Below are 12729 nucleotides of genomic sequence, written 5' to 3' on the forward strand. Positions count from 1 at the left end.
TTCCACTGTTCAGTTAACAACAAATAGTACTCCAAGCCCTCATGAAGAATGCACAAAGTACTGCTTTGAGATAAGCTAGCTCCAATAGTTTGGCCACCTGATGCAAAGAGACGACTCTCTGGAAAAGACCTTGAGGATGGGAAAGACTGAAGGCAGGAGAAGAGGGTGGCAGAGGATGAAATAGGTAGATAGCATCAATGACTCAATGGACATGAGTTTGAGCAAACTCTGGGAGACAGTGAAAGACAAGGAAGTCTGGTATGCTGTGGACCATGGGGTCGCAAAGAGTAGGACATGAACTCAGCGACTGAACAACAACAACATCCTTCAGAAAGACAAAAATGCACTTCTGAGGTTTGTTGGGAAGCTGACATCACCTGCAAAGTGAAAGCAGCTTCATACCCTGAGGATATTTTCTATTTACTGGGATTACAGTTTCAGGAATATCATAACTGTTAAGAGTTTTACTGCTGACAGGTAGACTGTCCTAAAATGTAACTCCATCAAGAAGGTGATGGATTTAAACCTGGGCAGCCTATTGACATTCAACCTGTTTTGCAGTAAAAGATGATGCAGGACTGTACAAGTGTACGTTATATAGCCCACAGAGAACTGGATATGTGAATGTTTCAGTGTAATCTATCACATCCAGTCCCTCCACTGGCAGAACAGCATAGAAAGTCGGGAAGTCTGCCACTGGCTGAGTTCTTAATCTAAGCCGGTCACTGACTACTTAATACACGTTCTTGCTTTTGATCCTCACCGCCTTGTCCTGGGTCATTACACTTTCAGAAGGCTCACAGGATGACACCAAGTCACACAGCCGAAAGGTGCTGAGTGCATTTCTAGTGTAAGCCTGATTCTAATAATTGGTTCCTGCCCAAAATGCAAAACTGGTTAAGATGCTGGTCTAAATTCCATACTTTCAAATAAGGAGATTAATGTCTACACTTTTTTACCCCCAAGAGATGATATATCCTTATAATAATCATACATGTGCAATAAAACCATACATGTTTGCAATTTTTTTTCTTCAACCTCAGTTTCTAAAAGAAAGGCTATCTTATGACTTTGGCTCCTGAGCGTCATGCATTGGGTTTTCTAACCCTATTTTGAAAAATTCTTAGGTACCTGTATTCCAGCTGTGACAAGTCAGTGATGTGTTCTAGCTCCTGCTCTGGGAAGAATGACTTTGGTAGAGTCATTTCACATTTCTGGATGGTACTTCTAGCCCAGGCATCCCATTTCAGTGTGCAAGATATCAAGTTTCAGTCTAAATATTCTGTGGATCCCATACAAGACAATACATCTTTTATTTGCTGTATCAAACTGGTCAATCCTAAAGGAAATCAACCCTGAATATTCACTGGAAGGACTGTTGCTGAAACTGAAGCTCCAATATTTTGGCCACCTGCTGCAAAGAGACGACTCACTGAAAAAGACCCTAATGCTGGGAAAGATTGAGGGCGAGAGGAGAAGGGGGTGACAGAAGATGAGATGGTTGGATAGCATCACTGGCTCAATGGACACGAATTTGAGCAACTCTGGGAGATAGTGGAACAGGGGAGCCTGGTACACTTCAGTCCATGGAGTTGCAAGGAACTGGACGTGACTTAGCAGCGACTAAATAACAACCATCAGTAGAAAAACTCTTTGTTCTCACTCTGACTGGCAGGAATCCTGGATACTTGGATCAAATCTTTCGCAAGACTCCTACGGACAAGTACACACGCTGTATTTAAAATGGATAACCAACAAAGACCTACAGTATAGCACAGAGAACTCTGTTCAATGTTATGTGGCAGCCTGGATGGGAGGGGAGAATGGATACATGTATATGTATGGCTGAGTCCCTTGGCTGTACACTTGAAACTATCACAACATTGTTAATTGGCTATACCCCAGTACAAAATAAAAAGTTAAAAAAAATTTTCCAAGGCTCCTTTACTCAACCCCTACCTAATTTTCTTCATTATTTTGCCACCCAGATGTTGACAGAACCATCTAGAGTTAATTAAAAAAAAAAAAAGAAACCTAAGGTGATCTATTGGAAAAGCCCTTGATGCTGGGAAAGATTGAGGGCAAGAGGAGGAGGGTGATGGAGGATGAGCTGGTTGGATGGCATCACGGACTCAATGGACATGAATCTGAGCAAACCCCGGGAGATGGTGAAGGACAGGGAAGCCTGGCGTGCTGCAGTCCTGCTGCTGCTGATAAGTCGCTTCAGTTGTGTCTGACTCTGTGCGACCCCATAGACGGCAGCCCACCAGGCTCCCCTGACTCTGGGATTCTCCAGGCAAGAACACAGGAGTGGGTTGCCATTTCCTTCTCCAATGCATGAAAGTGAAAAGTGAAAGTGAAGTTGCTCAGTTGTGTCCGACTCTGAGTGACCCCATGCACTGAAGCCTACCAGGGTCCTCCGTCCATGGGATTTTCCAGGCAAGAGCACTGGAGTGGGCATAGGGTCACAAAGAGACGGACACGACTGAGCGACTGAACAACAACAAGGTGATCTAACGGTTACCATATAAATGAAATATGAAGGAGGAACTGGAAGAGAACATTTTCAGGAGCTAAATATGCCCAAAGCATGTTCTGTTAATGAAGATGTACAGAAACATAGTTTCATATTACCTGCTGATCAAACAAGGCCCAGAACATGGGGAGAGGAATGTACAGGAACATCACCCTGGTAACCATCTTAATTTGAGAGATGAGCCGCTCCTGTAGTTGGAGGGAGAGAGTGTGTCAGTCACAGCCTGCCACGATCAGCACAGCTCTCCCACAATGCTATTTTCAGCCTAGACATGGTCGCATCTAGAGACAAGCTGGGAGGTGAGTCATTGTTCCAAGAACTCTATCACAGGTTTCTTTAGAAAACCCTAAATTCCTAATGTATTGAAAATATGAATGAAAACATCTTTAACACTTGAGGTAAGTTACTCGTTTCAAGGTAAATTCACTAAATGTAAATCCCATCACCATCACTTAACTCTTCCATATTTGATCTAAAGTTATGTTATCGTAATGACAGATAACTCAAGGCAGATGATTCCACACAAAGGTCTACGGAAAGGTGATACTGTTTCTAGATAAATTATATATCACTGTTTCTCAAGTTCTTTTCAGTGTAAATAAGCTTTCTCACACATCGTATTCTTTAAAATGCTAATAAACTGTATGAAAATACAACTGATGATTTTATCCATGTAGCCTTAATAACACGAATTGCAATCACTGGGGCCGTTGTAGCAACAATCATCACTTACATCATATTTCTCGCTAGCCCAGTCCAGCCAGTGCTCCCTCTTAGGAAATTTCTTACTCCGATGCCTAATCCTATTTTTGATGGCAAACTGAAAGGAAGGAAGAACAAGCGAGTTTCAAAACAGAACCAACGCCTTTATCAGTGAAACACATTTCAGGTGAACTCCCTTCAATGGAAGACTCAGGAGAGAAGACATGCGTCATGACGATGCTAAAGGCCTAACATGCATTTATTTTTAACCTCTCACTAATGGGGAGTGTTTGAGCCGCGGTACACAAAATCACACTGTTACTACTCCACTCTCTGGATTCTCGACGGAGCAGCATTCAGTAGAAATACAATCTTCTAATGTGAAGCTGTGTTCATTTTTAAAAGTTATTTTCTTGGCCTTAGTTCCTGAAAGTAAGATCACTGACACCCCACGCTTCCACTCTGGATGTACACTTCGAAACCTCTCCATCTTAGTTCCACTGCTCCCTGACCAACATCAGACGTCGCCTGTCATTTTTTAAGAAGCGAAGAGTCCCTCTGATTTGTTTTTCTTTCACTGCTGATCTTATTTTAAAAGTTCAAGAGCTATTTTTCCATCCCTCCCGTTTTTTGAGTTCTATTTGTGTCCTTTTCCATTTGTTAAGTTTTATAAGAAACTTCAATTTATCAAAAGAGTAAAGGCCACCAAGAAAATGTTTAGAGCAAAGTCAAAGGTTCATGGAGATTTAATTTAAAGGAGGCAGAAGGTTCTGGGGGGTGACGAAATGTGATTAAGAGAGAGGAGTACTGAAATACTTACCCCGATGCACCTGGCAACTTTAGACATGATGTTACCCTGGGGCTGGAACTTCTTGTACATCCCACTGCCGATGACAAACACGACTGGGAGGGCAGAAGACGACATGTTAGCAAGGTGTTTGACAGAACCATCTGTGGCCCAGAACATGTGTTTTTATTTGAGTTACAACCTCATTTTGGAAATACTGGGATGACTCAAAGCGTGGGTTTACCTCCCTCTCTCCCAGGTTCCACTGTGCTTTTGACTGTAATAATCACAGGGGCTTCTGAGAAATATTACACTGTGTTTTCATATGCAAACATTGAAGCCTAATACCATATCCTTCCCAGAACTTGCGGCAGCTCGCAGACGCCCAGTACAGCTATTTGAGCGTGAGTCCTATTCCTCTTTAAAGGGATAAGTGTTTTGACATAGCAGATTAATGCCTTATTCTACAAGGGCAGAGAACACAGCTTTAATTTTCTGGGGGTGCATGAGAAGAGAAAGTTTTTTCTTCTTTTTTCAGATCTACAGATAAAAAATAGGAATTAATCTGTTGAAACTTTTACTTAATCACATGTGGCAGAATTTACTCTGTGGTCATGGGACAGAAATAGATCTGTCCATCTATGCATCTGCAGCTACAGCCTTATGAAAGTTAAAAGTACTTTTTCAGTGAGGTCATTCTTTCATGGACCTTCTCAGAAAATGCACAGTATTGTGAAAATAACTTGGGGGGGGGGGGAGTCTTTCTGCAAGAGATTCTGAAAAACAATCCCTATGCTAGGATTTTTGATTATCCAACACCACAACTCAGTAATTTTAAAACACTGATGGATTGTTTGATGATCTATTTGTTTTTGTCAGTTTAAGAAGGCCTGAAGTTTTGACAGGTGCCAGCTCTCAAGCATATCTCCAAGTATGTGCCAGATTGTGGGTGTTCTTTATAGTTAAAGGAAGAAAGGTTTGCTTGTATTCTCACCCAATGCTAATTTTCTTCCATCCAGCCCCCACAACTGTGAGATAATACATTTTTGTTATTTAGGCCACTCAGTCTATGGTATTTTGTTATGGTAGCCCAAGGAAATGAAGACATCTACCATCTTTCAAACTGGACTATCTTCTGTGGAATACTCTTCACACTTCCTAAGCAGCCAATGCCAAGAACTTAACGTTCAAATGACTATACACACATACTCCTCCCAGAGGGAAGATAGTCTTGCAGAAACATTTAGAGATGATACATTTCAGAAAACAGGTTTGTTTAGAAGTATTTAAATGACTGTTGGAGCAGGTTGCCATGTCTTTAGGCAAGTTGTCCATGAGCACATCGTGATAAGAAGAAAAGCTTTCAGCCATAGGTTCACCTAGTCCAGCAGATTCTATCACCTTCTTCTTAATCTGCCTCAATAGTTTCAAATCCTTAAATGTCCCACTCAAGAGATCCCTTTTCCTGTAGACTCTTTTTTTCATCCTATTCTCTCTGAAACAATATGCCAACTCTATTTTCTTTGAATTCTCAGAGTATATTTAACATGGGATGGCAATTCTTCGGCTACTCACTATTACAATTTGTTGCATGAACTTTTAAAAGTTGGTCACAACAACTTATGGGAGGGCCTGACCTGACCACAGGACTGTATTAATCTAACTGACTTCTACTTACTCAGAGATACAGCCATGAGTGCAGCAGGAACCCCAAAGGCCAGGGGGTAACAAGCTTGCTTACTGTGAATTCCACATACTTGAACTGGGGGGGAATGACAAGATTAGAATTCATTATGGCAATGGTGATACTCATTTATTTCAGTTTTTTAAAATCCTTAGTTGGTAATTACACATTGCTTTCATTTAATTTTCTAGACTTACTCATTTATCTTACTGGTGTCATTGCCAGCTAAGCAAAGCAGCTTTGTAGCAGAAATAGCAGGAGATGGAAGGAGGTTCTAACCTTAGCCTCTAAATAGATGTCTAATACCAGCGAAGCCAAAATCAGTGGGAACCCTTACGTTCTGTGGACTTACTTAGGAGGGGAGATGAAAATGACCTGGATACAATAACCTGAGAAAGTGGGACTCAGAAAGTAAAATCAAACGGCCCTGGAAAATCAGGATTGTATGCCTCCGAATTCATGCCAATTAGAAAACAGTTAGGGATTTTCCTGGTGGCCTAGTGGTTAAGACATTGCACTTCTATTGCAGGGGGCACAGGTTTGATCCCTGGTCAGGGAACCAAGATCCCTCAGGCCATGTGACATGGCCAAATAAAATTAAATTAAATTTAAAAAAGAAAACAATTAGATCACCCAGGGCAGGGATCAACAAACTTTTCTGTGAAGAGTCAGTAAATCTTTTAGACTGCAGACCTGTCCTACCTACTCAGCGCTGCCTTTGTAGGGTGAAGCCAGCCACAGATAATACACACATTGATGGCTTTGTCCAGATTTCTGAATTTGGCCTGTGGGCCACAGTCTTCCAACTCCTGACTGAAGATCTATTTTAGCTCTGAAATCCTAGGGTTGGTAGGGGAAAAAAATAAAGACTCTGGAAGGGGCCACAGAAATGACTGCAGCCTCCAGAAATTATCTGATCCTAAAGGGGTTTGTCTTTGTCTTTGATCAGCTGTTTCACAGTTCTGCAGAGAAAAAAGAGTCGACTAGGCAGAAAACTGTAGTCATGCCAATGTTTCCTGCTCGACTGTACAAGCAATTCCTATTCACAACAATGCAAAATAATGTCCCCACCAGTAAAGAGCATAAATCTCAGTCAAATCCTTATTTAAACTGATTGCAGCAGTTTTCCAGTTCCCTCACTGACTAATAAGTTACATAAAATCTTTGTAAAACATTCATTTTATATTTGTATAAGAGCCGCGATTTTCTTTTAACAATTATCCCATTATACATTCTCCAATTCAAACATGCACAGCATATACTACAATATAGTAGAATTTGGAGGTGGAGGAGGTTATGGGAGGTAAGGAAACATAATGTAAGAATAAAAGCTAGTAAATGTTCATACAGAACAAGTTAGAATGAGGTTTAAATATCATCTTCAAAGTACTACTCCAGGCAGAACTACATTAACCCCATGAATTCTCTTCTTCCATAATTCATTATGACTCAAGGTGTGGACACCATGGACACACCAAAATGGACACCTATTTTGGTCTTTTTTGTCCCTAAATATTTCCTTCCACGTGGGAAATTCATAAACTCTTAGTGGAGTGCTGGCAAGCACAAAGATCTGAGTGCCGTGGATAGCTGTTTTCTCTTTCTCTTTCTTGGGGGCAGTTCTTTTAGAAATATCTAGTAGAAGATGCGGAGAAGGCAACGGCACCCCACTCCAGTACTCTTGCCTGGAAAACCCCATGGACGGAGGAGCCTGGTAGGCTGCAGTTCATGGGGTCACTAGGAGTCAGACACGACTGAGCAACATCACTTTCACTTTTCACTCTCATGCACTGGAGAAGGCAATGGCAACCCACTCCAGTGTTCTTGCCTGGAGAATCCCAGGGACGGGGGAGCCTGGTGGGCTGCCGTCTATGGGGTCGCACAGAGTCGGACACGACTGAAGCGACTTAGCAGCAGCAGCAGCAGCAGTAGAAGATGATAAGGAAAAAGGAAAGAAGATGATAGGAAAACAAAGAATAAAAGCTAGCCTGCTAAATTCTTCCTGACTCACTGAATGTCACTGGGGAGCAAGGTCTGAAGGCGAAAATGTCAACTCTGGCCTACCCAGTCTAGTTTCCAAACAGCCTCTCTTGTCTTAGCTTTTATCATGAATAAGAACTTTGCATTAACAATAATATGGAAAAATTAGAGTGGGATACGGTGGGAGGTGGGAGGGAGGTTCGAGAGGGATGGGACATATGTATACTTATGGCTGATTCATGTGGCTATATGACAGAAACCAACACAATATGGTAAAGTGATTATTCTCCCATGAAAAATAAATAAATTCAAATTAAAAAAATAGTATAGAAAAATCGATTGCTATGCTAAGGACAGTTTAGATTCTGCAGGGGTCTCTAGGATAAGGGATTCTAATAAGATTAGAAGAGGAGATAAACCCTGAAAGAAAAGCAGTTGGCATTCTGGATTTCACTGAGTCCTCCAGCATGTATATGATGGCTGAAATGTTACGAGAGAATTGAGGGACAAACCAACAAAGACTCAACCCTTCCACCTGACTTCTCTTCACAATTAATAAAAAAAAAAAGAATAACCAAGGTCCATTTCAGATATATATATATATATATATATATATATATATATATATTTTTTACCTCTTAGCATGGGAGTGATGATAGTAGAAAGCAAACTTCCAGCATTAATGGCCAAATAAAAGATGGAAAAAAATCTGTTCCTTTGCTTTTCCTGTAATAAAAAGGATAAGGTATGGTGACTTTGGCTATACAGCAAACGGTCAACCGTAGCTGCGGAGAAGGCAATGGCAACCCACTCCAGCACTCTTGCCTGGAAAATCCCATGGATGGAGGAGCCTGGTAGGCTGCGGTCCATGGGGTCTTGAAGAGTTGGACACGACTGAGCGACTTCACTTTCACTTTTCACTTTCACGCATTGGAGAAGAAAATGGCAACCCACTCCAGTATTCTTGCCTGGAAAACCCCAGGGACGGGGGAGCCTGGTGGGCTGCCGTCTATGGGGTTGCACAGAGTCGGACACGACTGAAGTGACTTAGCAGCAACTGCAGCTGATGATCGGACTTGATTTTGAACCTAGCTTTGGTCAGTGTCTTACTGTCACATGTACCCGAACAGCCGCCAATGGAGAATACATTTTGTGTTGCTGGGATTTGATTCCTGGGTGTTTATAATCATTGATATGGTTTCAGTGGAGGCACATGTGCTTACCTGGCCCTCTTCAAACTGATCTCCACCAAATGCAGACACACAAGGCTTTATCCCTCCAGTACCCAAAGCAATCAGGAGCAGGCCAATCATGGAGAGCGCCCTGGGAAAGAGGTGGGGATTTCGAAACATGAGATCCTTAGAAGCAGGAGCTTCTCTTTCCCCTAATTTCCCTAAGATGACCAGGCACACAGAAGGGATTCAACCTGTATGAGAAGATAGTTCACAGGAATGCAGTCTTGACAGCTGAATGAAACTTGAATTCAAGGGCCTTCAAATCTGTACCTTTATCTAATAATTTATCATCTAGAAAATTTAAAGCAATGGTTTGGGTGTGGAACAAAGATTTATGTATGGAATTCTTTTGTAACCTTACGATTTTTAGCAAAAGAACGTGTAAGTGAAATTTTAAGCATTGTTTCTGATACAGTCATAATAGACTCGAAACAGTCATTAGAAGACTTTAGAAAACATGATTTAATTGCAAAGCAGAATAGTAGTTTATGTAGTAGGATCTTAACTTGTTTATAAAGTACAGAAGACTGGCAAAAAGTAGAGCAAAAGGTTTATTATTATAACTTTTTTATAATAAAGAGATCATCATAATAAAAGGGATTAAATATTATCTTTAAAATTTACTTTTGTATTTTTCAAGTTACTTGTGTTTTACCTCCTGAATTGAAGAAAATAACTCATAGGACCTACCAAACCTCATTTTTAGTTTTGTTAGATTTACAATAGGTTGCTACAAATTTTGAGCTTCCCAGGTGGTGCTAGTGGTAAAGAACCCATCTGTCAATGCAGGAGACATAAGAGACATGGGTTTGATCCCTGGGTTGCGAAAATCCCCTGGAGGAGGGAATGGCAACCCACTCCAGTATTTTACCTAGAGAATCCCAGGGACAGAAGAGCCTGGTGGGCTACAGTCTATGGGGTTGTGAAGAGTCAGACACAACTGAATTGACTGAGCCTGTACTCACTATAAATTTCAGATTTTATAAGTGCTTATTCCGTATTTTCTTGGTTGTTGATATTGCCTTAAAATGCTAAAAATAGTTTATGAAACAGATAAAGTCAAGGATGATACTTCACATAGCAAGAATTTTTTAAAAATTGGAAAAAAATTTTTTTTAAACCATGTCTATCTTCCTGGATTAACCAACAGAAGCATCTCTTTCAGCCTATTTGCCTCTTACAACAACTTGTCTTTGGTGGTATCACCCTAAGCATTTTAAAGGACAATAAAAACATAGCCAATTGAATATTATATACCCTCCACTCTCAGCAGGGTTTCAGTACTAACCTCACGAAATAAAATAAGTCACTAAGCTTTCTTATGTACCTACTGCCTGCCAGGCCGTGTTCCAGGTTCTCTACCTGGATTAATACACAGGCAGATACTATTACAAATGAGGACACCTGGGCACACAGGTGAAAAACTTGCTGAAGATCATACAACCAGCAAGAGGCACAGGCAGGACTTGAACCCATACAGCCTGGCACCAAAGTACATGTTCTTAATTGATATTGTAGATTAGAAAATTGAGGCACGGAGGAGACAAGTTGGCCCAGGTCTTACAGCTCGTCTGTGGGACACAGACCCTGGGAATCTGAGCTGTGGGCTGTGTTTATACCCACTGCCCCCCACCAACATGGTTTCCTGGAGGGACCATGCATGTCACATCCAGGGACTTAGTCTGGAAGGCAATCTGGTTGACCAGCAAACCAGAAACACAAGCTACTGCAGATACTAATTTGAATTTCAATGGTATTTTCCTAACCCATTAGATGGTTTACTATAGATCCAGGAACCAAAGCAAAAGACCAGGAAGCGAAAAAAATCTTTACAACTTGTCTGCTAGGGCAAACTGCCATGAAGGGAAATTCATCTCACAGTGGGGGCTGGTATCAATAGTACTTTTCATCAAGAAAGCAGAACATCAGACTGGAACAGACTGAATTACTGAAAAATGAGCAGAGATGTGGTACAAGACTGAAAATTGAAGGTACAGAGTCTTGAGGAAGCCTGGAGAAACCAAAGATCAGGGTCCATGTGGTCAACGTCCCTCCAGGGAAGACAGAGATGAACACAAACATCCTGTGCGCTGACCGTGACTCATGGGAGGTACACCCAAGACGCCAAGCCTCCAAGTGAGCAGTGACTCCAGACAACGGTTAGGACAGTTACGTCCTGAAGACCCAACTCTGAGTCAGTTAAATGCCTCTCTCTACGCTGATAAGGAAGGAAAGGCTTCCTTCCACTCAGGGTGAAGTTTCAAGTATGCTATGTGCTAAGTTCCTTCAGTTGTCTCTGACTCTTTGCGACCCCATGGACTGCAGCCCACCAGGCTCCTCTTTCCACAGGATTCTCTAGGCAGGAATACTGGAGTGGGTTGCCATGCCCTCCTCTGGGGATCTTCCTGACCCAGGGATCGAACCCACATCTCTTATGTCTCCTGCATTTTCAGGTGGGTTCTTTACCACTAGCGCCACCTGGGAAGCCCGAAGTTCAAGGAAAATGATTAAAAATTAGAGCAGTAAAGGGAGAAGGGATAAAATAGGAGTTTGGGGTTAGCAGATACAAACTACTATATATAAAACATAAACAACAAGGTCCTACTATATAGCACAGGGAACTGTATTTGACATCTTGCAATAAACCATGATGAACTATGGACAGAGGTTCGTGACATTGTACAGGAGACAGGGATCAAGATAATCCCCATGGAAAAGAAATGTAAAAAAGCAAAATGGCTCTCTGAGGAGGCCTTACAGATAGCTGGGAAGAGAAGAGATGCGAAAAGCAAAGCAGAAAAGGAAAGATATTCCCACCTGAATGCAGAGTTCCAAAGAATAGCAAGGAGAGATAAGAAAGCCTTCCTCAGCGATCAGTGCAAAGAAATAGAGGAAAACAACAGATTGGGAAAGACTAGAGATCTCTTCAAGAAAATTAGAGATACCAAAGGAACATTTCATGCAAAGATAGGCTTGATAAAGGACAGAAATGGTATGGACCTAACAGAAGCAGAAGATATTAAGAAGAGGTGGCAAGAATACACAGAAGAACTGTACAAAAAAGATCTTCACGACCCAGATAATCACGATGGTGTGATCACTCACCTAGAGCTCCTGGAATGTGAAGTCAAGTGGGCCTTAGAAAGCGTCACTACGAACAAAGCTAGTGGAGGTGATGGAATTCCAGTTGAGCTATTTCAAATCTTCAAAGGTGATGCTGTGAAAGTGCTGCACTCGATATGCCAGCAAATTTGGAAAACTCAGCAGTGGCCACAGGACTGGAAAAGGTCAGTTTTCGTTCCAATCCCAAAGAAAGGCAATGCCAAAGAATGCTCAAACTACCGCACAATTGCACTCATCTCACATGCTAGTAAAGTAATGCTCAAAATTCTCCAAGCCAGGCTTCACCAATACGTGAACCGTGAACTTCCAGATGTTCAAGCTGGTTTTAGAAAAGGCAGAGGAACCAGAGATCAAATTGCCAATATCCGCTGGATCATCAAAAAAGCAAGAGAGTTCTAGAAAAACATCTATTTCTGCTTTATTGACTATGCCAAAGCCTTTGACTGTGTGGATCACAATAAACTGTGGAAAATTCTGAAAGAGATGGGAATACCAGACCATCTGACCTGTCTCTTGAGAAACCTGTATGCAGGTCAGGAAGCAACAGTTAGAACTGGACATGGAACAACAGACTGGTTCCAAATAGGAAAAGGAGTACATCAAGGCTGTATATTGTCACCCTGCTTATTTAACTTCTATGCAGAGTACATCATGAGAAACGCTGGGCTGGAAGAAACACAAG

General features: G+C 41.6%; 1 protein-coding gene across 1 annotated transcript in view; it reads right to left on the minus strand.

Moving 5' to 3' along the window:
• DOCK9 (dedicator of cytokinesis 9) overlaps positions 1 to 12729 on the minus strand; it is a 355717-nt gene that overhangs the window by 14326 nt on the left and 328662 nt on the right. Inside the window, exons 5-10 of the mRNA XM_081548928.1 lie at positions 8913 to 9012; positions 8325 to 8415; positions 5704 to 5787; positions 4059 to 4141; positions 3270 to 3356; positions 2635 to 2724 (exon numbers count right to left, since the gene is read on the minus strand). Of these exons, the coding sequence (XP_081405054.1) occupies positions 2635 to 2724; positions 3270 to 3356; positions 4059 to 4141; positions 5704 to 5787; positions 8325 to 8415; positions 8913 to 9012 (535 nt within the window). The remainder of the gene's footprint in view (positions 1 to 2634; positions 2725 to 3269; positions 3357 to 4058; positions 4142 to 5703; positions 5788 to 8324; positions 8416 to 8912; positions 9013 to 12729) is intronic.

This window comes from Giraffa tippelskirchi, chromosome 12 (assembly GCF_054371585.1).
Source record: "Giraffa tippelskirchi isolate mGirTip1 chromosome 12, T2T-mGirTip1v1.2.pri, whole genome shotgun sequence".
NCBI classification, from domain to species: domain Eukaryota; kingdom Metazoa; phylum Chordata; class Mammalia; order Artiodactyla; family Giraffidae; genus Giraffa; species Giraffa tippelskirchi.